The 26,739-nt window shown below is 47.0% G+C and overlaps 1 protein-coding gene across 2 annotated transcripts in view; it reads right to left on the bottom strand.

The window, feature by feature from the left end:
* Nucleotides 1-26,739, bottom strand: part of PHF14 (PHD finger protein 14) — a 139,051-nt gene that overhangs the window by 8,966 nt on the left and 103,346 nt on the right. Inside the window, exon 17 of one of the 2 annotated variants that reach the window (XM_031940741.1) lies at nucleotides 25,779-25,896. The exons of the other annotated variant lie outside the window; for it this stretch is intronic. Within the exon in view, the coding sequence (XP_031796601.1) occupies nucleotides 25,779-25,896 (118 nt within the window). The remainder of the gene's footprint in view (nucleotides 1-25,778; nucleotides 25,897-26,739) is intronic. 2 annotated transcript variants of the gene reach the window in all.

Here is a 26,739-nt window from a genome sequence, read left to right on the forward strand (position 1 = left end):
CCAGGAGGGCCAAGTCCGTGCCAGTGGCTCCTACCTGGAGCCAAAATCCTGTCATTTAAGACAGCACATGCTCAAGGGTCGCACAGTCAATATATCAGAGTGCATGTTGGACTCCAAATCTTGTAGAAATAAGAATAGCGCAGAATTCGAGAAACCTCCCAAGGCAGGCAAACGTGGGGGGAGAGGGGACGTGTGGGTGGGAGGCGATCGCACAGGCTTCTCTCCCCTCCTCACAGGAGTCACTGGTGTAATGGGTCTGACCTGTCCACTTGGCATAAAAAGGACAAAGAGTCCTCTGCTTCAAGGAGCTTCCTTATATTGAAGAGAAGCAAGCACAGAGCCAACTGAGTTCTAAGAGCTGTAACAACGGGAGATACCAGGGAAGACTTCCCAGAGGAGGCAGCATGGGAGCAGGCCCTGAAGAACCCCAAGCATGGCTTCTCTTGGGAGGGAGTGCCAAGCCAGACCACCAGCAAGAAAAGGACTTTTGGACAGGGGGAAACTGAGCCTTTATACTCCCTACTCTCCCAACTGGCCCAAATGAGCTCCCTGCTAGCCTCCAAGAAAGGCTCTTACAACTTCTCCAGCAGATCCAAGACTTTTAGGCTGGGAACGAAGACGGGACAAGCCTAAACATGGAGTCAGAGAGCAGTAGGAAGGGATGTGCTGACAGTCTCCATGATAGCTGGCTGGCTTTTCAAATAAAGGAAATGGGGAAGGGGTGAGGGCCAGGAGACACTAAGGATGAAGTCTAAGATTTAGCAGGAGTGAGTGAAAGGCACGGAGGCTGGAAGGCTAGGAACAGACATGGGGGAAAATTCTAGATTCTTGTGTGGAAATGGTCTTCAGGGAGGCTGATCAGTGTATGCATTGGGATAGTATAACTAGGGAAGGAGGGATGGAGGGAAGAAGGAAGGAGAAAGGGGGAGACAGAGAGACAGACATTCAGAACAAGAGACAGAGACAGAGAAGTGGCTTTAAAGGTTCCAGAAAAGAAGGTGGAGGCAGAGAAGGGCGGGGAGCCCTTGGGAAATAAAGTTCTGACATGACTCTGGGATGATGGTTCTTTTATTCCCAAATAAGCTTGCATCAAGAGGATTCATGAGCAAGGTGAACAGCCTTTTCATTTCTTTGACAGCTCCCAACACAAAACCTTCTATTCCAAGGAAGGCATGAGAACCAGTATCTGTAAAAAGCAGGCCTCGGGGCCGGTCAAGAACGGCTTGAGAAGCTCTCAAGGATTTTTGGAGACTTTAAACTCAAGGAAAACAATCCCAAGCTGAATACTATGCTGAACTCCAACCTAATAATTCTAGAGGGGATATTCTAAATTTCAATACCTAAAAAATGTCAAATACTGAGGCAAATACATGATAAGTATTTATTCAACAGAGCATTTAAGCCAGTGGAGGATAGCTTCAATTTTTTCTTGTTTTGTTTTTTTAACAAGAACATTAACTGAACCCAGAGTTTAACAGGAAGAGGAACTTGGGGAGAAATGCTTTTAGGAAATGGGGAGCTCTTGCTCCAACTACCTTATTTATTTCCAGACTTTTCCTGGAAATAAAGGCCCCTCCTTCTAATCTCCACATGCTAATAGAATTGAGTATCTATTGGAGTGCAAGAGCAAAGCCTAGGGAGGTCATGAGCGGCTCCTCTGAAGAAAGGGAATCAGAGCAAAGCCCAATGGAAAACAAGAGGCCTTCTCCAGCGAGAGCTCCACTGGCCCGCTGGAGGTCAGGTCACTCCACCAGCAGTGAGCACCTTCCCCTCTGAGATGACCTTCGTTTATCAGGCGCAGATTTTGCATTGACCCAGTTCTTTGCAGGATGGCCTTCACCATCAAGCTGTGAGCTCTTGCCTTTCTCAGCATCCCCAGGCTTAGAACAGTGCCTGGCACAGAGGCTGACTGCAAGGACCCCGGGACACAAAGCCAAGGCAGCCCTGGTCATGGGGCCAACATCAGGTGTCCCTGAGGGACAAGCTCTGTGTTCTGCTCCACCACACTTTATTTGGGAGGGACTGTCATCGCTGTCCCTGATCTCAGGACATCACCTTCCCATTCCCAAAATCTCCTGCTGCTACGGAGGCTCCGCTCCTAAGTTCACAACGTAAGAGTCATCTCTCACTGATCCCACCCTGCAATGTGTGTTTCTAACTTCCCAGTCTCCCTCTAGTGCCCCACTCCATTCACCTCCTCTTGCTCAGCCTCTAGCAGTGATTTCCCCTTCGGTCTGCCTGCCTCCAGCAGCTCCCTAACCCCCCATCCCCCAATCCAATCCCAATTCCACTCAATACAGGTCTGACAATCCTTCCCCCACTCTACAATCATTTCTCACCCCCTTTCTTGATTCATGTCAAACTTAGTCTAATTCAGATATACTCATTTAGGGGGCCTAGGGTGGGCAATGAGAAGAACGTGGGACCCTCTGGCTAAGGCTAATGATTGCTTGGAAAGGCCTGGTCCAGCCACACGCCAAGTTGGGTCTTGACATCTCTGAGGAGGAGATTCCCCCTTGGATAAGGAAGCCCTTTCCATATGTTCTAGGCTGGGTTCAATGCTTTTTTCTCCCTCCTTTTCCAATTTTCTCATCATTAGGATGGATCTTTGGGAGATGGACAGAGGAGAAACTCCAACGACATAAAAGCAGAAAGTTGCTAAGAAGATCTGCTTTCTAAAGAATACTGGCTTTAGAACCCCGACCCCCAGGCTGTTCTGTACAACGGCTCCACACCTAGACGGGTAAATATTCGATCAGGTTTGCTTATGGCCCAGAGCCTTATTCCTCTTGTACACAGCAAGTTCCTGGTGAGGATGCAGACTGGGAGCTACTTGGCCATCAACATCTCAGGGGTCAAGAAGGGTCAAACTGGCGCGTCCTGGATGACACAGGCAGGAGCAGGGAAAGGGCAGCTCTGAAGCCAGGTCATCCCCCATGCTCCCAGATTTGTCTGGGAGCCAGCTGGACCCTCCCCCTTCCTAAAGCTCAGATTCAAAGCCAAACCAAGTCCTTCAACATCATGAATTTTCCCCGAGTGCTAAGTTGTGAATCAGTGCTAAGTAACCAACGGGCTTTATTAAGTAAGTTTCACTGCCTTATCACAGACTAATTAATTTCTTATATCGCGCTAATGGCATCCTTATCATCAGCAATAAGCTAATGCGGTTTGAAAGCTGAAACCACCACGTAACCAGCTGGATTGGCTCACGCGTCACGCACTTCTGCGACCTCGCAGTTACCCCCCAAAGAGAACGGCTTCTTTTCTGAAATCTCACGGGGTGCTTCTCCTTAGGGAGGCCCAGAGAGCAGAGGCCGCTCCGGGGGCCAAGAGGGAAATCCCTGCCTCTTCCCTCCATCACGTCCTCATGATAAACCCGGGCCTCCTTCCTCCCAGATCTCAATCTCCAGGCTGCTCACGTGACAAGCGTCACTTTGAATCCTTGCCCCAAACTCATGCCGAGTTTGCAGGCTCCTCTTGCTCGCTCGGGGCTCTCCCGGGGCACACGCAAAGTCTCCTGTGCCCACGAGAACCCCTGGAGCCACCTCGCCAAGTCTAGCAAGCGTCCACACACATTTACGTTCAATGTCTCGCCCGGAGCCGTGGGTCCTCCCGGGGCTGGAACGGAGGACGGGGGCGTTGCAGAACAGCCCACTGGGATGAAATGCCTGGCTCAATTTAATCTGAAATCAGCACTGATTTTAGAGCCAGTTTGAAAGCCAGATTTCCTCTGACATGTGATCATCTGCATGAAAACCAACTCTGCTATTTGGTTAATTTATAAAGCGCTGAATTAGAAGCGATGCAAGAGGAATGTCGCCTTTGTCTCGGAATCACACTGGAAAAGCCAAGGTGACTGAGCTGGGAACAAAGACGTTCTCTTTGAAGTACTCCTCGGTTATCACCAAGGGAGCGCGCCAAGGTAAGAGTCCTGGCTCAGTCTCCCTCTCTCCTGACCAGCTGCCTCACCACCCAGGACACCCCGGGGATCAGGGGTGGGCCGAGCGGACAGATTCACTTACATCTGACTGGCGACGCCACAAAGGAAGGTGCATTTGATGCTGCATCTGCCGACTCTGGGATGACGTGGCTTTTGCACCTCCCACAAGAGGGTTCCAGAGCTCCCGTGGTTCCAGAGCAGATGGATTAAAAATGAAGAACAAAAAAAGAGGTAGATTCCCTCATGGAGATGGAGGAGGCCCAAGTGCTTGAAGAACATGGTCTTCCCCAGAAGAGGGAAACTGTCTACTGATCGTCCTCTCTCTAACCTCTTCCTGCCTGAGGATGTACCGCCCTGCCATGGCAAGAACTTGCAGGTGTGGGTACGAGGCACAGGCAGACACTGGTCTGTGCTTGGGGCTTTCTGGCTTGGGGGACACCACACAGTGTCAGCTCTGAGCCAGGACAAAGCCCTGAAGAAGATGCCAGGGGCCCAATATTCAGAAAACTAGCACGTGGTATAAAATCAGTTAGTTATAGATAAAAAAAAAACATGGAGCAAACAAGTCTTTTCCTAAGCCAAAGTAGAAAAACGACCTTTCTTCTTTTTTTCAACCTATTTAGAATGTCACAAAAGAATAATTCATTAATTGGCTTAAAAGTAACTAAATATCAATCCCCAGGTTGTTACAATTATAGTTTTCAAAGAGAAGAATCTAACTAATTAAAATATACCTAATTAATAGGACAAGAAAAGATTTTCAATTAAAGGAAGAAGGATGTTTTTATACCGCATTTTCTTTATAGCAAGTTGAAAAGTGCTGTCTGTGTCAGTCACCACAAAACATGCTGACGAGACTCTGAGGCAACTAGATGGTACTGTAGATGTGACTCTGGTCAAGCCACTTAACTGCTCCCCTGCCTCAGTTTCCTTAACTGTAACATGGAAAAACAAACAGTGCCTCACTCATATGGGGGCTCTTTAGACATTCGTAAAGAAGTTAACACCCCCTGACACACAGTATCTGTTTAATAAATGTTTGTTCCCTTCTCCCTACTGGGCAGTCCCACTTTCCGCCATCAAATGTTCCCATGCTTTATGTTATCAAAAAGCAAATCCAATTTCCCTCAAAGGAACGGCCCTATGTGGTGGCTGGGTCCTGAGACGCTGGAACAAAAGGCACCAAGATTGAGTTGTCATTTCCATCATAGTCATCTGAATATGAGAAAATATCCTTAGGATCTCAGTTCACTTTCTTATGCTAATAAAATGAAACTATTTATTATGCAAGGAAAAAAGAATTATTAGAAAAAACCTCTAAAGCATGTATTATAGCTCTATTAATGAAGTCATTAATCTGATGACAGCAAGTGCAATAAGAGTCATTTAGCATTAGCAATATCTATGGTAAATGTAGCTGCCTTTGCATTAGCATATTTCATTATCAAATACTTCCTAAAATGGTACATTTAACTATATTTATTTGATTAGAAAAGTGGTTCTTATAATAAGAAGTTTGGCAAAATGTATATCCATGTAGAATATCGTTTTGTAAGAAAAATGCTCTAAAATTATAGAAAGGCTCATTACTTTATTATGATTGGTTGTGCTGCTAACTAGTGATGTGAGCTGGGGTAAACTGCTATACTCTCTGGGACTCAGTTTCTTGGCTATTAAAGGAGAGAACACCTGGATGAAATGATTCGCAAAGATCTAATGGGATGTTCAGCTACCATGTAACCCAGCGTTCCTGGAGACTGTGAGTCATGTTGAGCCCTTAGCAAAAGGTGTCTCTACGGTCATATCATGAAGAAAATTGGGTTCTCAAGCTGGTGACCATCAGGAGGAAGGATGCTCCAGGGAGTGACTGTGCAACTTAGGCCTTCCAATGATCTATGGTGACCATGCAGAGACACCTGTGATGACCATACTGAAGACATCTGTGGTGACCACATAGAGAGAGCTGTCTGCAGTGACCACGTAGAGAACCACCTGTGGTGGGCTCATGGAGAGCTGCCTGTGGTGATCACGCAGAGCCACCTAGGATGACCACGCAAAGAGAGCCATTTGCAGTGAACTAACAGGGAGCTACCTGTGGTGACTATATAGAGAGTCACCTAGAGTGACCAAGCAGAGACACCTGTGGTGACCGCATAGAGACAGCCACTTGCAGTGAGCTCACAGAGAGCTGCTTGTGGTGACCATATAGAGAGCCACCTGCAGTTACCACGTAGAGAGCCACCTGTGGGCATTGCCAAGACTTAGGGCAGGAGACAAGAAATGCGAAGCTGTGCAGCCACAAAGTGAGCAGGGGAAACCTCAATGTGAAGAACATGTGATGGATGGTGGCAGTCAAGCCTGTGCCTTCCTGGGCATAGTGAGTGGCCTTTTAGATTCACTGCTTAGCAGCCAAACTGATGCTGATTTTTCTGTTGCTGTTCATTCATGACAATCCTGTCTGACTCTCTGAGACTCCTGGGGGCTTTTCCTGGCAGAACCTGGAGGGGCTGGCCATTTTCTTCCGTGGCTCAGTTTATAGATCAGCAAACTGAGGCAAACTGGGTGAAGTGACTGGCAAGTGTCTGAGGCTGGATTGGAAGTCAAGGAGAAGAGCCTCGTTGACCCCAGGCCCAGCACTCTGTCCACCGTGGTGCCCCCTCGCTGTGATGGCCCAGTTTGGCCCCTGGACACCAGTGGCTCTGAAGTGCAAATTAAAAAGGAAGCTGTGCCCGATGATGAACACTAACACACTTCCCCCAGACTCCCAGGGAGGTGCTGATGAGTCAGACTCATAATTCACAACATAAGAGCAGGGAGAAATACTCGGCATACAAATCTACTTATGTTGTCCACAATTCACTCATCTTTGCAGCTAATTGTGAAATCAACTTTTGATTTTATCGTTTCCCTATCCTTGGCTCTAGAACAGAAATTCAGGCCATGCAAACTGTCACAGCTGACTGAAAGCATCACTCCAGTCCGTGTGTCCCAATGTGTGGCCTTGGGTGCATTTGATTGGAGCTTCCCCATTCCTGGAATGGACATGTCCATCATGGCAGTGCTCATGGTGATGGTGGAGTGGAGAGCTCCCTGCCTCTGAGCTCAGAAGGTTGGGGGTCAAATCTCACTCCCTGGTAAAATGGATGATCTGAACCAAGAGGACTAAGATTGGTCCCTCTTCTAGGTCTAAAACCAACTGTTTCACACCAGCAGAAACTGGAGATGGGCTGACCTGCACTAGATCCCATTTTGGCTTCAAAGGGCAATTGGGTGGCTCAGCGTACCACCTCACCTGGTGTTTTTGAAAAGGGATCTTTGCCTCGCTAGGTTTTTGGTGAGGAGACAGTTAAACTTGCCACAAATATTTAAATAAAATACTCATGCCCTCCTGTAATTCATGACAGATATTCTCAAGAAGTAAAATGCTGATAATATCTGGGTTATAAGCTTACTGCTGAAATGATTTAGGTAGTTTTTTCTCCCACACAATAACAGTGTAAGGTCTTTCTTACCAAGCAATGAATTACACTTGACACCTCAAACCTATTCTCCTATATCTCCAACTTCAGAAAAATGAGAAAACATAAATATTTATTCTAAATACAGAGGACATAGGACACAGATAAAAACGACCCACTACGGGAGGATGAATAATTGTTAAGTACGTTGGTACTTACAGTTTTAACAGTAAAGGACACCCAGGGTTTCAGTCCATTATGTATTTGAAGACACCTGAGGTTAGTGAGTAAATACAAATTCAGTAAGGTCAGATCTTTGAGATGAGGTGTATTTTTGGCTCAGTAGTAGGGGCTGACAGTAAATTCAACATTGCTGTTTGCTCTACAATTCAGAGGAAAAAAAGACTCAATAATTCTTATTTGAATGAGTGTTGATGGCAGCAAACTTAAGGTTTTGCCTATGTTTATGAACCAGTACTATTTGTTCAAAGAAATGATTTAATTCACCTTTCCTAATGCTTCCAATCTTAATGTATAATTACAAAATATATGTACAAAAAATAATAGCACTCATCTGCCCATGTCAGCAGATGATTTACAGATCAGAAAAGAGCAAATAAGGAATAAAAAAGTGAAAAGATGCCCTTTAAATGAGATCAGGTCGTACCCAAACTTTGTATATCCCTCTCCCCCTTTCCCTGGACTTAGAATAAAGTTCTGTCTAGAGCAAGCATTTAGTGATCAGTGAACCAAATCTCTTACCACTTGATAAGGCCAGGGGAAGAATAATCAAAATTGATACCAGAGTTGTTAGAACTTTACTATCAAGACTAATTAAGGCAATCAGAATCCCATAATTTAACAAGCAATGTCGGACACAGGCATCTCTCACTTGAGTCCCTGCCTTCTAGAACACAAATCTCATTTACTCACCAACTTTACTCTTAGGACTAAAAGTGTCCTATCGGAAAAGAAAAAGGGCTACCATATGCAATATCGTCAGTGGAGTGATCGAAGCAGACACACTGAGGGCTGCACTTTCACACCAGAAAACTAAATAACCAATAGATGCAAAAAGCCTATTCCTGAGTCTATGCTGGGCAACTGCCTGGGCAATTCAAGAGAGACACTACATACAGATGGATATGGCCCTGGGTCCAAAACTAAGGAAGAGAATGTGTGAGGAGCTGCAGCCCAACGAAAAACATCATCCGTGGAACAGTCTCCCAGAGATGCTACACAGCCGTGAGCCACAGAAACCCAGAATGGCCACAGAACTCGAGAAACAGTGATCCAGTAGGTTTAAGCAGGCTGACTTAATGCACATTACCAACGGGAAGTATTGTATGTATCCTCTAGGAAGCAGGAGCTCAGGAGCAAGAACCACTGAGGCAGTCAGTCTGATCAAGTCTTCCAAGACCCACAAGAAATGGGAAAACCCAGAGCAAGGCCCCCATGCTTGTTCTTCTCCAAGGGATTAAGAAAGACGTAGACAAGAATCCCATGCAAAGAAAAGTGGCTGAGCTCCAGTCTGCCAGAGAGGAGGAGGCAGGAGCTGAGGCCGGGAGGTCACGGAGATGGAGGTCCGCTAGCGGCCAATCATTGCCAGTTAGCTTGGTAAAGGCACAGAACTCTGTCAGAGGGAGCTTTCTCCTCTCTTAACTCTCTCTGTTTCAGGAATTCTCAAGGAGGTGCTTTACTAATAGCACTGAACTGAACTGAAAGACTCTAAAGCTAAGGGGCTGAAACATCTCACTATCTACTTAGCAATTTTGCAAGAAAAGCTGGATAAACAGTCCACTCTGCCAACATTTACAAGACATCTTCTCACAAGAGGAGGACTCACTTTTGGCATTTACAACCAGGTCTGGACAAAACTGAGCAGTCACATGGATGTCCCAGAAGGTGGATTTACTGTGTCAACAATATCCTTATTTTTTGTGTTATTCTTTTTTTTAAATTTCTGATTTTTCTAAGAGTATGCATTTCAACCTCATCAGATGTTGGAGGCAGAAATTACGGTGAGATTTAGATATGGTATAAACACAGCAATGGATGCCTCCATCCTTCAGAGGGACCCCAACAAAGTAACACCTTGCACTATTTCACCAAGGGAAGGCTTTACTCTTTGTCTCCTCTTCCCTTTGATGGGTTGAATTGTGCTCCTTTGCTTTCATAAAACTGGGGTGAGGGCTGGGGTGGGGTGCAGGATAGAGATAGGTAACAGTCTGACATCTAAAATGCACCAGTATTTTTAAAATATATAATTTTTCTTCCCCATCTAGTTTAGTGTTAAAAGAGGCCACATGGAAACTAAGGAATAACAACAACAACAAAGCTGGGCTTAAGAGAGTCACCATTTTATCCAAATATGACATTTACATGGATAAATTCTTTAGATAATTCCTCTTCACTTTCCTCACGTAAACACAACTGTAGTCTATCTGCGGCTAAATAAAATGTTACTATTTATCTTTAGTTCTGAATCCTTCAAATAAACAAAACTTAAAATAACAGCCCACGGAAATTCAGCGTTACAAGTGATCTCATTTAATCTCAACCAAATCTGAATATAAAAGACTCCCATAAAGACTCAGCATGTGGCAGACATGGCTCAAGATTATCTTCTTCTATATGATGCTTTCGTGATTCCCCCAACTTCACAGGCCATCACTGTAATCCTGGATTAAGTGTATTGTATCTATTCTGTAGCCTATGTACACACACACACACACACACACACACACACAATCTCTCTTCTACAGACACAGAGGCTACTTGAGTGCAGGGACTGAGTAGGCCGGACAAGGTCCTTCCACCACCTTTTCATGGCATGAATCCAGCTCCTTCAGCATGCTGACTGCCTTCCTCTGGATATTCTCCACATAGTCAACAACCTTGGTGGTGACCAATCAGAACTGAACCCAATATTGCAGCTGGTCTAACCAGGGCATGGAGGACAAGACTTCTCCTTTTATTCCAGCCAAAGCTCAAGAGCTGCTTTTTGGGCTTCCAGATCCAATAAGTGGCTTAAACAAAGTTTATAGCAGTTCTTGGGGAAGTGGTTCTTCTAAACCCACATGAAGACTTTGCACTGACCCTATGCAAGGTTGCTTTAAGATTCAGGAAATGTTCTGGGACACCACAAAGGTTTGGAATCCTGACTCCTCCATCCCATGGCCCTATCATTCCCCAGCTCTGGGGCACTGAATGTCAAATGAGCATGCCATTGAGGCCTTTATCAAAGTTAATGATAAAAAAAAGTCCAATGGCACAAGCTTTGTATTCCAATGGTGTGAAGGATCAGAAAGACTTCTACTAAAAGGCATCACTCTCTGGAAGTTGGGAGCGCAATCAGTGGAAAGGCCTGGAGAGAGGAGCCCAAGTGCTTTGTGTGAGTAATGGTAAACAGGCCAGTTTGGACTGAGGGAAGTGTGGAGCAGAAGAGGAAAAGGAAGACAGGGGCCAGGCTGTGAAAAGCTTTAGAGGCCAAGAGCTGAGGCCGGCTTTCAGCAATGGTCCAGGCAAAACGAGACAACATAATCTCTCAGATTCATCTGCCACCATGGACCCAGCACGAAGCTCATTGTTCTTCTCTGCATATAAATATCTTCAGAGCCCATCAAAGGCTTTGTTTCAGTTCTATAAACTCTCCCTTCTAATTCAGTGTCTCTGGGGATTGGGACTTGTGAGAGAGCCCCCTCCCCGCCCAGTTGAGAAAATGTTTTCTACCGGTCCAGACTGGCCATTCTCTGAAATGTCAGCAAGCTAAGAACCTTGCCTCAATCAGGGGAGTCTTAGGATGCTAATCCCAAGTCTTTCCAGCTTGGAAACTGATCGGGGGATGTGCTGATGTGCAAAATGATGCATCTGCCTAGCAATTCTTTCAAACAAGGAAATAACATCACAGACCAAGCTTCGTGTGGCCATCACAGCCTCCCTTTTGAAATGCCCACTGATCCTCCCAGAAACAGCATGTTCTTGATCTTGGCAGGAACTGAAGGGAAGTTATAGCTTCAGACTCTATTTGCATTTCTCCAGTTCTCCAAGATCTTTCAATACCCAAAGATACTGTCCCATATACTGAATTACTTCTAGGGGAGGAGTTAGGGGGAAGGGAGGGAAAACATTTGGAACACAAGGTTTTGCAAGGGTGAATGTTGAAAATTATCTATGCATATGTTTTGAAAATAAAAAGGTTTTAAGAAAAAAAAATAAAGACACTGATCCATATATTGAAATAGTTAGGGGTGGGGAAGAAAGGCTTTGCAAGGGTGAATGTTGAAAATTATCCATGCATATGTTTTGAAATAAAAAGCTTAAAAAAACCCACAAAGAAACTGTTCCCCCAGGATAGGGGCCTGGGACTCATGAAGCACAGCTAGGGGCTCTCTCACCATCTCCCCACTTCTCCGGCATTTCCCATCCCTAGGAACCAGAGCAACGCCACCCTGGCAGAAGGCGCAGGAGTCAGAGACCACCAGTTCTTCATCAGCTTGTTACCATCAGGTTTACTCCCTGAGACATCGTGGCTTCTCAGGGATTATCTGGCAAGAAGACAAACTCTCCGAATTTAACTTTTCTATATGGAAAACACAATCAGTCACTAAGGACTTTGCTTGTGTGGTAAGCTCTTTGTCTTTCTGCTCAGAATCAAATCTGGATTCCTAGCAACAGGGCCGACTCCTCCAGGTCTCTTTCATTCTGAATACGTCTGACTGACTCCACTTTAGCCACTATACAATAGATACAGTCTTCATCTGAATATAACGTATCTTTGTAAAGTCCTTTAAATATGATTTCAAACCAATGGCTCCACATTTCTATTTGCATTTAATTTCCTCTCAATACTAAACTCATCAGAGTGTGACAATTAATTAACTTAATTAGGCTAACTTAATTATGCTCTTTCATAGGTCAATATGTAGAGCTACTCAGATTAATAGCAGAGCTTGTAAAGTTAATCTTCTCACATAATGCAAATGATGGCAACTCATGTATTAAATACCTTCCAACCACCAGCTAAAGCGGCCAAGTGGCCTGAAGGGCAGAGACTTGGAAAGGCAACGTCCAGACCAGCGCCTGGAAATGGGGCAGATTTTCACCCGGGACACTTTACAAGGATGGCTTCCTGTTGATGGGCCCCCACCAGACATCTGGGCTAAAAGTCCTCCTGGACTCTTTCTCTGTTTTCAAGGACTCCAGACTGGCTGAAACTTCGTCCCCTTATGGAAGAACAGTTTAAGCAAAACCGGAGACTCGACTTACAGCTGCTTCTGATCCTGTCAGAGGAAGCCCTTCCAGGCTTCCCCGTGCCCTTCAGTGTCGGCTCTCAACTCCAATGCCTTTGATCTGACAAAGGAATTACTCTATTTTGTAAATTGTGGGACACAACCCAAATCAATAATCCATAAACTAAATATAACTTGGCAGAGTTCCCAAATTATGCATGATTCAATAGTGAAGTAGATGGCTAAAATGACCCCAGAAACATTCTTTGTAAAGGGAGGAACCTTGGGAAAGGAAGATGGAGGTGGAGGACGAGTTCTGGCAGCCCACCTCCCCCAGTTGCTGTAGCCCCTTAGCTGCCGGGGATGGGCAGCACATTGGCTGAGGCCTTGAGAGCCCCTGGGGAAGAGGAAGGGAGGTGTGGACCTCTTCCATGTGCTGAGAAACTCACAGGTTTTGAATAACCATGGAGGATGCTCACGTGAGGCTTTGTTCCTAGCAGAAGAACAGAAAGTGGGTTCAGAGTGAGGCATTTGTCTCTCTGGCAGCTCTCTGCATCAGGAAGAAAAGCTGGGCTCTGTGTGTTTTTATTCTAGTCACCGCCACAGTAAAATGTTCCTGAGAGAAATTAATGTCATTCTATTAATAACTATTATCTGTGGTGCACCCTTTTCCCTTCATTTTCTGCAAAGGCCTAACTCCCGTTAAGGTCAGTCTGTCTTGGAGAGGCCTGGCTGAGTGGAGGAGATTGCTCTTAGTCCTCAACATACATTATTGTCAAAAAGAAGGCTCATTTCTGTTTAATATAAATTGAGTCCGGACTGGAAGATCCCCTCCCTTGAGAGAAGGAACGCCGGTCCTTGACCTGCTCCATTAGAATTTAGGGTGAGCCAGCTTATGGCTCTGGAAAAAAAACCAGAGACGTGGATGGAGATGGATTCCCCTGTCCAGAGTTCTGAAGTCAGCCAGGTCTCATGAACAAAGCATGTTCTCAGCGGGAAGAGCCGAGGACTTTTAACCTTATTAGATGTCTGGGGAATTCCCTTTCCAAAGGCCTATGAAGTGTCTGAAGGTCTCCCTTGGGCTTTTTTGGTTTCCAATAGAAACCAATGGCCACCAATTTCCTGACTGCTGGCTAGCCTAATTAATAAATTGATTATTAATTATCCAGAAACTCTCTCTCACAGGGTTTTCATTCATCATACTCTTCAATCTCCCAACCCAAGGGGATTTCTAGAACTGAACGATGACAAGACTGTGCTTTCAGAAGCTCTTGATTCTGCCTGACCAAATGAAGTCCATCAGACTTCTGCTCGACAAACTATATCATAAAGAAAACCTGAGTTTCCCAACAGCAATAACTCTAAAAAGCCAGTAATGGGGCAAAAAAAGTGCCTATAACCATTAGATGTTCACACGTTGTTAGGTTAATATTTTAATTTGATTCTAAATTAAATTCACTAAAGAATGAACTGGAACTTAATCATGAAAAAAAATAAAGCGTTCCAATGGTTCAATTAAAGGAGTTTAATTTACAGCTACTGAGAACAATTTTTTTTAAAAAAGGCACAGGTGTATTGGGAAAATAGCTGTCTTTAAACTGCATTTACAAAAGAGAGAGTTCAATGAAGAGAGTTGTCTTTTGCTATTTCTAGAGCTTTGCTGGCCTAATTCAGGAGGTAAGTGGTTTTACTTCTGAGTCCTTCCATGATTTATCCTGAAATCTCATCTCCTCCATGAAACCTTCTGGGCCTTCCAAAACTTGCCCTGAAATCTCATCTCCTCCATGAAATTTTCTGTGTTTTCCATGATTTATCCTAAAATCTCATCTCCTCCATGAAACCTTCTGGACCTCTGTGCTAGGGAGAGGTAAGCAATTTTCCAGGGTCTGACACTATCTCAACCTGAAAAATCTCCCCTACATTCATCACCACCCCAACTGAAGTATCCTTTTGCATGAAGTAAAAGTCTTGGAATGGCCATGTGTCTCTAGGAGAGTTCACTGGAAAGCCATGCTCTTCAAAGTCAAGGGACAAACTTTATTTGAAATCAGGAGCTCCAGAACATCTGAAGATTCCCAAGAAAATGGGAATGAGCACAGCACTGGTGAAAGGCCTTCTGGGAATGTCTAGGAAAAAAACTCAAAGGGAAGATAGACATTTCTGTCAGAGTATCAATGCATTAAAACTGCCTGGAGTTTAGGGGAACCCATTTCCAGGTTAGCAGTCAAGCACATGGGACAAACTATGAGAGATTTCCGCAAGGGTCAGCCCCCTTAGACTTGAGGAAGTGGAAGGGAGTGACCAAATGTTCTGAAAGGTATTCCCTCGCCAACGTCTTTACTCACTGAAACCTGTATGGCTTTGATCCCTTCCTCTTTTCTGAGATAGGCTTGGTATTGTCTGGAGTAGTTACGCTGGGTCTAGTTATTCCCTTAGGCCCAACTCTTTGTGTTTCATTTGGGGTTCTCTTAACAAAGACATTGCAGTGGGCTGCCATTTTCTTCTCCGCTCTTCCTTACTGAAACAAAAATGGTTAAGCAACTTGTCCAGGTAGTAAGTGTCTGAGGCCACATTTGAACTTGGATCTTTTTGACTCTAACTGTCCCTTCTGCAGCTGAGATGAAACTCCAGTTCTAAAAGACACTTCTGCCTTAGAATAAGAGATTATGGCCTTCTAAAACTCTAAAATAGATGAAAGATGAAGAAAGATTCCAGAAAAGAGCTCTTCTAACTACATTCACAATACACGTCTCAACCATAACATTCTGGATCAACCCCCTCCCCCCCAACTTCCCAGGGACTGAGTTCCCTTCCGTGTGATTTTTGGAAACACATTGCCTCCCCTCTGAAGAGGATGGGCACTGCTAAGGCCATGTCTTGGCAGCCCCAGAGCAGTGTCGAACTCCCAGGGGGCATGCATTTCATCAAGCCTTGTCTATGGACTGACCCGATAAGAAACAAGGAGCAATCTCCCAGAAAATGTGGGAGAACAAGGATGCTTCCTACTAAGGGATTTCTAAAAGCCCCAAGGTGGGGAGCAGATGTAAAGGCAGTGTCGGGAGCGGGCCCTCTCCTCCTCCCACCAAACCCTAGGTGAACCAAGAAAAGCAGCAAGCTCTGCCCACAGATGCCCAAACTTCCCCTTCAGAGCTACTCAGGAGAGACTATTTGTCCCAAAAGACCTTAAATGATCAAGGCTGCAGGCAAGAAAGATAAAAGAGAGAGTCTGTGTTAAACAAAGACTACAGCCACTCCCCACTGTGTGTTTGCATTCACTAACTCTGGCCATGGCTACCAACTTCCCGAGAGAAGGATGAGTCCAGACAAATCAGCCATGGGAGCTGACGTGTGCAGTACCGAGCTCATTTGACCCAGCTGATAGGCCAGGACGTTCACCGAGTCCAGTGAAGAACCTACTATCTATTTTCCCATAAAGAGAGTTTAAAACTACAAATAAAAAAAAGGTTGACATGTAAAATTTCTCATTTGCTATCTTAAGACCATCTTTCCATTTGGAACCTGGGCTCTGAGGGAAAGACTCCAAAGTGAGATTCTGTCTTTGGAGCAACAGCACCTGCCGGGGATTTTGACCAGCCCAAGGGGCCAAGCTCTCTCACACAACCCCTCGGTGCTAATTCACATGTGTCCCATGTGCCCAGACCTATGGCCCACCCAGCGTATTTGCATTTTAAAATACTTTGCAATTAGAGAGGGCCTGGAGCTCACCCTGTTCTTTCCTCCCAGCAACTGCACCAGCAGCTGTTTGACAAAGGAGGACCCCGGGCTCACACAAGGTCATGGGACCACGCAGGGCCAGCAGGGAGTAGACGGGAGCAGGCGTCCTAAAGCCAGGCTTCCGGGGCAGGCGAGGCCGTCCCTGCCCATGGCTGGAGCCCGCGTGCCCCAGGCAGCCAGGCCCCATGCGGGTTTGGGCGACTTCCGCAAGCCCCTTCACGCTCTCCGGAGTCGAGGAAAGCTCTGTCTGCACAAGCATCTGGTGGCCTCCCAGTTACTGTGCGATGTTGACAACAGGAACGCTGAATCAACTTGGGATTGCAAATAGCCCGTTCTGAGGGAAGAAGCGACTGGAAACTTGCTGAAGGAATGCTTTCTTTTGTCCTGTCTTTCAGAGATTTTTATTTACGTTGCACATTCGCTCCTACTTGGGAGAAAAAAATCTTTCAGATGTGCTGTGCTGTATCAACAAACAGCCTCGGGCACACTCAAGGCAAACCAAACCAACCCCACCCCCCCAAAGGCCTGGTGTTACTTAAGTGCCACTCAGCAAAAGCAAAGTTTCAGCTGCGGGCGGGCTCCCTCAACACGGGCAGACTCCTGAAGCCCAACCAGTTGCTGACCGAGCTCCCGCCTCACCAACCAGTGAGGACGCCCACGGGCCTAACTCTGGCTACGTGGCTTGGAAGACAGAAAGAGCGCAATAAACCCAGAGCAGTGCAGACCCAACAGGGGCAAAGCAGGGAGGAACAAGCTGGAAGTCTATGGCAAGGCTTCTTAATCTGGAGGATGTGAACTGGTTTTGAATTTAAATCACTGTACTTCAATTAAAAGGCTTTCTTCTTAATCCAATGTATTCTACTGAATGCATTTAAAAACCAGGCTACCCAAGGGATCCCGGACTCGCATGAGGGCGACCCACAGGGCATTCCCTTGGGAGGGAGCTGGGCGCTAGGGCAGCCAGAGCACAAGGTGAAGAAGCTCGGCCTTCCCTGGCAACCACCAACAGTTCCCTTTACAGGCTGTGGAGAGGGGCACAGTCCCGCGTTGGGGGAGATTCAGCTGGAAGCAACATTGCCAGAATATGTGGGGAAGAGCAAGAGATGGGCCCCTGAGGAAGGGCTGGGGTCAGGGTGGCAGGCACCCCAGGAAGAACCTACAGAGCTCAGTGCTGGCCTGACGAAGGGGAGCCCAAAGGCACATGGGGTGGAGGAACAGAATCTGCCTTTCCCTTCAGTTTTAGGAATTAGAATAACACTCAATGGTAGCCTGGAAAATGAAAATGTCTGGATTCCCTTGCATGGGGTAGGAAAGAGGAGATCACCCAAGATTTCTGACTGAGAAAAGCAAGGCAGTGGGTGCGGCCTCTGGGGAGGGGCCACTCCCAGGATGCTGCTGGAAACATGGGGGAGAGCTGAGGTTTGGAAGCTTGCTGAGGGACTCCGGCTCCGGGCTTCCGCTCTAGTATTCTACATGTTGTTTCTTATACCCACCCTGGGAGTCCTTAACCTTTGGTCAGTGTGGTGAAGCCATGGATCTCTTTTCAGAATAACTTTTTCTTAAATGCATAAAATGAAGCCAATGACAGTGAAAAAAGATCATCAAAATACAAACCAACGCAAAGGCAATTCAAGAACCCCAGCTTGTAGATCCCTGATTAAATTCTACCACAACTTCCCAGCAGTTCTGAGTTTCGCCTTCAAGATGGCAAAGCCCTTAGCCATGGCCACATCCTCTCTGTAATAAGCCACCAGTTCCTTTAGCACTCCTCACTGCTTCTATTCTTGGAGCTAAATAATCCTCTCCTAATAGGTCCTATTTTTCACCCTTTAATTATTGTCATTTCTCTCATAAAGGGTTTTAGAAATCATTAAAAAGCACTTTAAAAAATAAAACCCCAAACCTCTGCCTAGAAATTTCATGTGCTGAGCAATTACATTTTCCCTCCATAACTCACTATTAGCCACTGAGAGGACACTGGAAATGATGGGTCCAAATAAGCTTGTTTCTAGGAAGCTAAAAGGAGAGAGGATTCTGGGGCCGAAAGCCCCTGGAGGGTCACTCAGGGCTGCATTCAAAATGGAGCCGTTTGGCAGAAAGGGACGCGGTGCTGAAACAGCTTCCGGAGGGTTCATTAGATGTCTTTGAGCTTGCAGCATACAGAAGGTCAAAGGCAGGGTGGGAGCGGGACTGTCTGAAGGAAATGCTTTGGCCCCTTCTAACTTACTCCTGAAGATGCTGACTTTCCACAAGTTCCCGGAGGGGGCTAATAGCTTCTCCAGTGCAAAAGTGAGCCAGGTCAGACACCTGGGCTTGAATGCTGCCCTGGGGCGCTTCTGGGTGTGGGATCCCAGACACGTTTCAAGGTCTGCAAATGGTCATGACTGCCTCACTCCATGGTTCTTAGGGAGAAAGTGCCACATGAGATCGGGTCTCAGTGGGGCGGTGGCGGCTAACTCATAATGGTGGCAGCACTAAGGATGGGGGGATGCTCCCATGCCACGCCGAGGGCGTCCATCTGGCACCGGTCAGCCAGATACCAATGAGAGCTCTACCCGGCTGACAAGGAAAGCGTTTCAAAAGTAACAGGGCAGTTCCCCAAATGGTCAAGCCCAACGACCAGGCTGTGTGTCCTGATTCATTCACACAAAAGAGAGACTACAAGGAGCACAGAAAAAACCACAAAGAACATGTGGGCCAAGAACCCAAATGCTAGTCTTCCAGGCTCTGGGGGCTGAATGAGAGAGCTGGGAATGTCATAACTGGGAGAAAAGAAGCACATTTGGGGAAAGGGTAGCCAGCTGTTTGAGGGGTGTCCAGAAGACAGAGCTTGGGAAAATGTACTGGGCTTGATGTGATGCAAAAGATGCTGATGATAAGGAAGAGCACAAAGTCCAATGGCTGCTGGGAAGCTCCTTAATAACAGGATCTGTCGCATTTTCTGCTTTTGTACCCCAAGTACTTAGCATACAACAAGTATTTTAAAAATATTTTTTTCATCCTTAGCACATCTTCATCTCATGCTTAGCATGTGCATATTCATACTCTTCCTCTGCAATTTATTCATACACTGGCACCAGGAACTTGGGCTAGAAGCGTCCTGGGAGGTTAACTCTTTGATCTGTCTGCACATCCAATTAGTTACTAAACCCTATAGATTTTTCCTCTTACGTTCCCATTTATCTCCTCCTTTGCCATTTCACTGCAGCTAAGAATAGCCTGTCCGGCTCCAGTACCCCCTCCTAAAGCAGCGTCCTAGCCAGGCGTTCCCTCTGTTCTTGGCCAGTCTCCGTGAACGTAGCTCTGCTCACAGATAGAGACAGTCCAAAATCACACATTTAAAAATCACACATTTAAAAATCACATATGAGCCTGTTGTTGGTCCAAAACAGACTGAAACAGAACTAGAAAATGTTTAACAAAATAAGTAAAAAAGACGGGTAACATCAATGGCTAATATGTGGACAGGGATCAGTTTCTATTTGAACTGGAAACCCCGGGATAAACATAGAAACACGCCCAATTCGGTACAGTCTGGTTGTTCATGCTTGGTGTTCATGCTTGACCTCTGTCCCCCACACCTTGCCACCTAATTCTCTGACCCAATAACCTTGGCCCCTTCTCCTCCAGGCTCTGGGCGTCGTCTCTGGATGTCCCCCATACCCACCTTCTTCCCCAACCCCTTATTCCAGGGCTTTCCTTTTGCTGATTTTCTCCCCAATAGCTTTTCCATCTCATGCTTGTAACCAGCTGTTTACACGGTGTCTCCCCATTAGACCGTGAGCCTATCAAGGGTAGGGATGGATGCTGCTCTTTGGCATATCCCTAGCATAGTTAGCACAGCGCCTGGCACACAGGCGGCGCTTACTCAATGCTGACACTTTCTTCTTAGAATCTACTCCACACGTCTTTTAAACAGAAAATCTGAAAACCCTATTTCCGACAAGGCCAAAGTGAAACAGCCACCTGTTTCCTGCTCATCTGCTCCTATGATTTTGTTGACCCGATCACAGACTTAGCATGGCCCAGAAGGCCACTGCCCAACGAGCCACAATCACACTGTGTGAAGAGCCGAGATCTTGCCCTGGCCCCGGACTGGTTTTCTCAGTAAGGGACATCAGGACATCCCACCCTGATGACCCTGACCAAGAACCGTCTGGCTCCTGATACCGGCTGCCGCTCTGCTGTGGGTACCACTCAAACATGGCTATCAAGTGCCAACTTGGGATCCTCAAGTCTTACAATTACTTCTCTTCATACTCAAAATGCATAAATATCTGGAGTGGAAAGTGGGGGAGAGGATGGGGAGCAGGCGTGGGCTCTCGTAAGAGAAAGCTAGAGATTTCTGGGGTTGAAACGAAAAAACTTCCCACTGAATGGCAGAGGGAAACTGAGGGAGCACCCCATGGCTCTGGGAGATCCCGGGCATCTCCTGCACATGACCTCCTTCTCATTCCAGGCTGGTTTGGGCCATGTCTGCTGACAGACATGGCGTTTACTTGAGTTGGTTTGTCACTGAACCCATGCCACACAGAAACCACGGCTTGACGTGATTCACAGGATGCCGTATTCCTCAACCCCCAAAGGCCTGTGGTTTCAGCAACAGAAGCAGGATCCCTCTGGGCCTCTGAAGACTATCTCTATGAGTCCTTACATCTGAAAACCAGGGGAATTAGCTCCCTTCCACGAGGGGAGCCCGCTCTGGTGCTGGTTCTCTGCCGAGGACCATTCCAAGCTCCTGGAGGCTCTGAAAGAATCCCGGATCCCTCAGATGAGGAGGAATCCAAAGGACTCTGGGATAGGAAGGTTACAGATTGCAGGATCAAGGTCTTCAAATACTTTCTTCACCACACTCCGGGGTGGTAAAAAGTTAATTTTCAAATATTACTTAAGAATCTTAATTTTATACTAGATAGGGAGATTTTCCAGAAAATTACTGAATTCACGTGACTTCAGCTGAGAGCAGGACATCCCTGAAGATCTCAATTGTTTCACACTTTAAGGATTCGCTGCATAAAATGCACTGATACCGCCTGAACTTTTCAAAGTGACTATAAAAAAAAAATTTAACCTCTATAAGCATATACTAAAGAGTTTCAAGCCACTGAAGCAAATAATCATTTGTAACCATTATCAAAAGGTACATTTAGCAAAAAACCCAGCTTAATTCCCATTAGAACATAACAGTGCAACATAAACCTTTAAGAAACCTTCAGAGAAAACATTAAGAATTCCTGCATCTTGGGTGACCAGATTTTAGATTACAATATGTTAATACGGAGCCATGTACCGACACCAGCAGCACCAGGGGCCAGACAGCCAAGCAGGACTTGGCCAAAGTTGGGGACAAAGACGGATGCACCAACATGGAAAGCAAGGCCCTCCTTCCAACGTTCAGTAACTCCTTAACGGCTCCGGGTGCAGGCAGATAGCCTATGGATGAATGGGGGGAAGTGGCCCTTAACAGTCTGTTCTCTGAGGAGTGTATTTGGTCCACTTGTAAGCACGTACTCCCACTGTCTAGGCCCAAAGCAGGCCTGAACTGTTGTGGCCAAGAGAGAGCCGATGTGGCCAGCAGCCTATGTCTGTTCTGAAAGAGTGAAGCTCAAACTTCCACCCAAGTCAAACATGAAAAGGTAGAAGCGGATGGAGCTCAAATACGCCACTTCCTATTCAATAAAATGACCTGCCCTGACCCCTCTGCCCCAGTGCCCATCCCCGATGCGGCAAAGAACCAATCACTGACAGGAATCCTAGGAGACCGCCGTGTGGCAGGGAAGCTAGGATCCCACTGGATCGGGATCCTATGTGGGGATCAGAGCAGCCAGCATAGTTAAGTTCTCCAAAGTGTTTTCTGATCCATATAATCAAGTTGAGAAACAAATTTCAACCTAACATCAAATAAAACGCCCAAGGCCGAATGAGCATCTAAATTATATAGATAAAATCTATTTTATGAGCGAGTTAAATGCTTTAAGTTTTAAAAGACATTTAAAAGATAATTCATTTTTATTTCATATTTTTAATAAATCTTAATAATAAAACCCAGACATTCAATTTCCAACATTACCTAGCTCAATTAAACTTGCTTGTTTAATGTATTGCGGCAAGTTATACCTCTGAGAAATTGCCCTGACCTCTTCTCAGAGCCAGGCAGAATGCAACACAAATGCTGCACACCCCCTCCGCCCACACATCCCCCAGGGATGCGCCAAGCTTTGTGGGGAGGGGGGCGGGGAGATCCAGGACCCTTTCTCTGGAGACCTCAATGAGCATTCTATGCACATGCGTTGGCAATTTATGGCCACGGAAGGAGCCCAGCCCAGTGACTGAATCAAGTCTCCAGGCTGAGGCAGCTCATCTCAGAGCAGGGGCTAATGGCAGGTCCTGCGCACTCCCCAGCTCTTCACACAACTGATCTTAAACCAAGATGAAAGGCTGGGGAGATCCCCCCGCCACAAGCTCGGCCGGGCACACTGTAGTGGAGGTGACGGATGTCTAAGTCCTTCCCCTGGCCGGTCTGAAAATTGCAGATTGGAAGGAAGCCATTTTAGAGAAATATCCACATGTGTTCACTTAAACAGATCCAAACAAGTCTTTTGCCTTCATTTTCAGAGTGGGGAGATGCTGCTGGAGCATCCATAGACACACTCACAGTGGAAAACATTATCATCGAAGAAGTAAACACTACAGCAAAGCATGGGGGGAAAAGCCTGCTTTTCTTTCATCTCATCTGAATAAACACAGAATCTGAACTTTAACCATCATTGGGGAGCCACTTCCAGACAAGTGGCGGACTCTTTGGGGTTAGAGCCAAAGCTTAAGCAAATCCTAATGACCTAAAATTCTACTGAGAAAGTAAAGGTAAAAGGGGGGGCTATGAGGAGGAAATGTGAAAACAGAAACAGAAGCCAAGCAAAGGGCAGAGAAAGGAGGGCTGCAGGGAGAATCTCGAATGCCAGGAACCCAATGGACTCCATGGGGCTGTAGGCAAGATCTGTCCAGAAGATGGAAGAAATGGGGTGAGAAGAATAGGAGCATTGGACCACATCTGGCTCCAGGAAAGGGTCCAGAAAGCCAATCGGAAGCAAGGGCAAGGACCAGGAAGCGGAGGGACGATGAGCACCAGGCCAAGTGTGATTCAAAGGTCAAGTCTGCAGAGGGAGAGCTGGATACGCCCTTCCCGCACTCATCTTCTGGGGACTTTCTTCTTCCGAGGTGCCCAAGCGTCACCCATTGCCATTCCCATTGTGAGAGAATGCTGCAGGTGCCACGAACAGACTTGACGTGGCCAGCACCCCGGAAGCACAAACTTCACCAGTAGTCCTGGAGGACCACGGACGTGAACCTAGAACACACACCTTCTTTGACTAAACCGCTTATTGGAGAAGCCACTGTAAGCCGTCATGGGCAGTCGCAGCATCCCTTGAGCCTGGGAAGCCCCTTTTCAAGGGAGGAAGACCAAGGGATTGGACCCAAGAACTCTGGAGCTTCTTCAGCTTCCACGGGTCTGCCACAAAGATTGGAGCTCAGGAAGGTGAGAATTCTCCTCAGCCCTGGGTGGCGGGCAGAATGGCTGGCGGAGAAGATGCTGCCCTCATGCCCCGGAGCCATGTCCCTGCCAGGGTATTATTACTCAGCATTGGACAGATGAGGGAATGGAGGCTCTCTCACTGAGGTCAAATGACTTGCCTGTGTCTTGGGCTTTGGTCTCAGCCCCGAATAAGCCTGGTCCTCCTGCCTCCAGGTCCCACACGCTTTCTGTCACCTATTCTATGTTGCTGCTTTCCTTCCCTGGTTCATGCCAATGCCTTAAACAGTGACCATATCTTGTGTCTTTATAAGATCAGCAAGATGGACACTGGATGTCCTCTACTATGCCCCAGGAGAACTTTTATTACCAAACACCTCGGAGCTTTATGCCGACAAAATCAATGTTAATTTTTCCTGGTCAGCACTGCAAATATGAAAATGCCCATTTTAGCAACAAAAAACAGTAAGAAAAAAAATGAAGAACTAATTTCAAATATTGAAATACTAAATTTATATTTTAAATCAGTTCTAAAAATTTTACATGAAAAAAGATGCAAAAGTCTTCATAGAAACTAAAAATGAGATTCCAAGTCTTCTTGTTCTTGCTGAAAAACATGATGACATTCACCCGATCTAGATCGATGGTTTGGAAGAAAGACTGAAGATGCTGAGCATTACTGACTCAATCTCAACCTTAAAGAAGTGAAAAAAAGCCCTACAAGTTTCCCCTAAACACTCCTTCCTACCGCATATCCACTCAGAGCTCCCAGAAGTCTCCACTGAGAGAAGGCAAGGGTTTTTATGGTAATTTTTTCCGGAGTGAATACAAGCAAGTCTCAGTCATAGAAGCACACGGACAGCAATCTGAAAACGGCCTGAACGGCTGCTCCCAACTTTGGGCAATGAATGGTCACAAAAGCACGTCGCCGTCAGCTTCGGTCAGTGCCAGAAAGGCTGCATGGGGCAGCAACCGCCCAAAGGCCTCTCAGGTTTTCTGCTGCTTAGAAAGCCAAGTGAAGTAGCAGCCGCTGACCACCAGGAGGGGCCCTGAGACCACACATCTGCTCTGGGCCCATCTCGACTAAGTCCCAGGAAACCCGGCAAGCCGCCTCCAGCATCCCGGAAGAAACAAGCTTCCCTTCCTCCCTTCCCAGGTGTTCACCAGGTTCTCCAGCCAGAGATAAGCAGCCAAACGCTGCTGGGAGGAGGCTCTGCCCCCCACGTCCCCAATGCTGAGCAGAGTCCCTCCAGGTGTGGGGTCCCCATGGCCCAACGCCTGCCCCGTCAGTCCCATCTCCTTGTGGAAGAAGGGCTTCAGGAGCCCTTCCCATTTTCTGATTCCTTCTGCACAGGCTCCTTTACAACGAGCCAGGGAGCCAGAGCGGGACCTGGGAACTGGCTCAGAGGGAACGTGAGGAGGGCGTTTGAACCTCGAGTCCGATTTACAACAAGCTCAGGACAATCTGGACACGGCAGAAACACTGAGGAAAATCACCCAAACACTCCGCTCGGCAGGGCCGCCAACCATGTGGGATGGCCAGCCCCCACACTGGGAGAGGAAGGGGCCACGAATCTCACGTCCATGCCCAGGAGGGTAAGCAAGGGATCTCCTCTGGGGCCAGGACCCCAGTGCCCCGCCACATGCACAAACACGTGCACACAATGGACACACACATACACACGCGTGCGCACGCGCGCACATACAGAGTCAGCCAGGGCAGCTGAATGGAGGCTTCTCCTCCCTCCGATCTGGCAGCACATCGCTTCAGGGGGCCTCAGTCCCAAAGGTGCCAGTGCACCCCAGGGCCTGGGGCCCGGGGCCGGAGCGAGCAGGCCCAGCAGTCACACCGGGAGGGCCGGCCGGGGGCCTTTCTCACTTACTTTGGAAGACGTGGAGTCACACTCCTGGCATATCCATCCATAGCCTGTCTGCTTAGGAGACTTTTTCAGGGGGGGGTCCAAACAGCCCAAATGGTAGCAGAGTCTGCATCCATCACACCTGCGGGGGAAACAGGGAGACTGTAGTTCTGCATCGACTGAGGCCGCGTGTCTGAGGCCGCCGGCGGGCCTCCGCTCCGACCCCCCGGAGCACTCCTGCCTCCGCTCACAGCAGGGGGCCAGAACAACACAGACAACGCAGAGACCCTCAACCTCAAGCAGACGTGTCAAGCAAAACAAAGTGCGACAGCCACAAAAAATACCGACAAACTCAAATCTCGAGGAGAACTGCGGTCACAGAAAGGCTGGCGCCCAAGGAAGGGCCACATGCATGGCGGCCATGGTCAGCCACAACACTGCCGGTCATGAAGGACAGAGTCTCCCCGCCGGGCAAAGCCCATCCACTTCTACGGCTCAGGACATCCCGCAAGCTCCTCCTGTCCCTCGCCACTCCCGAGAGGGTTTCCTCTGTGGTTGTTGTTCTACCACAGACAACAGGCTGATGCTGCAGGGTACTATTTATCAGTGTCTCATTTTTAAAAGAAAACTTTCATGAAAAAGGTGAAAATTTGGCGTTTTTTCTGACTTAGAAAAGCCTTGCTGGCACTTGCTGTATTGCATTTGAGAAGTTCCAGCCCTCTCCAGAAAGCTCTTTTCAGCTTATTAACATTTCTTCTGATAGTGTTCACCACCCACAGTTCACAAACTTGAAACTATCTGTTTCATCTCACTGCGGCTGACAGCCTTCGTCTGCTAGCAAATAACTGCCTTGTTATGCTTTGGGAAAATTATTTTCTATCAGATTGAGTAAGAGGGAAAAAGAGTTCCATCGAAGAATGGAAATTCATCCATCTTCTGGGGAAGGCCTATGTTCCTCACTTTCCTTGCATATACGTGGGACGCT

The sequence above is a fragment of the Sarcophilus harrisii genome, chromosome 5 (assembly GCF_902635505.1).
Source record: "Sarcophilus harrisii chromosome 5, mSarHar1.11, whole genome shotgun sequence".
Classification (NCBI taxonomy): Eukaryota; Metazoa; Chordata; class Mammalia; order Dasyuromorphia; family Dasyuridae; genus Sarcophilus; species Sarcophilus harrisii.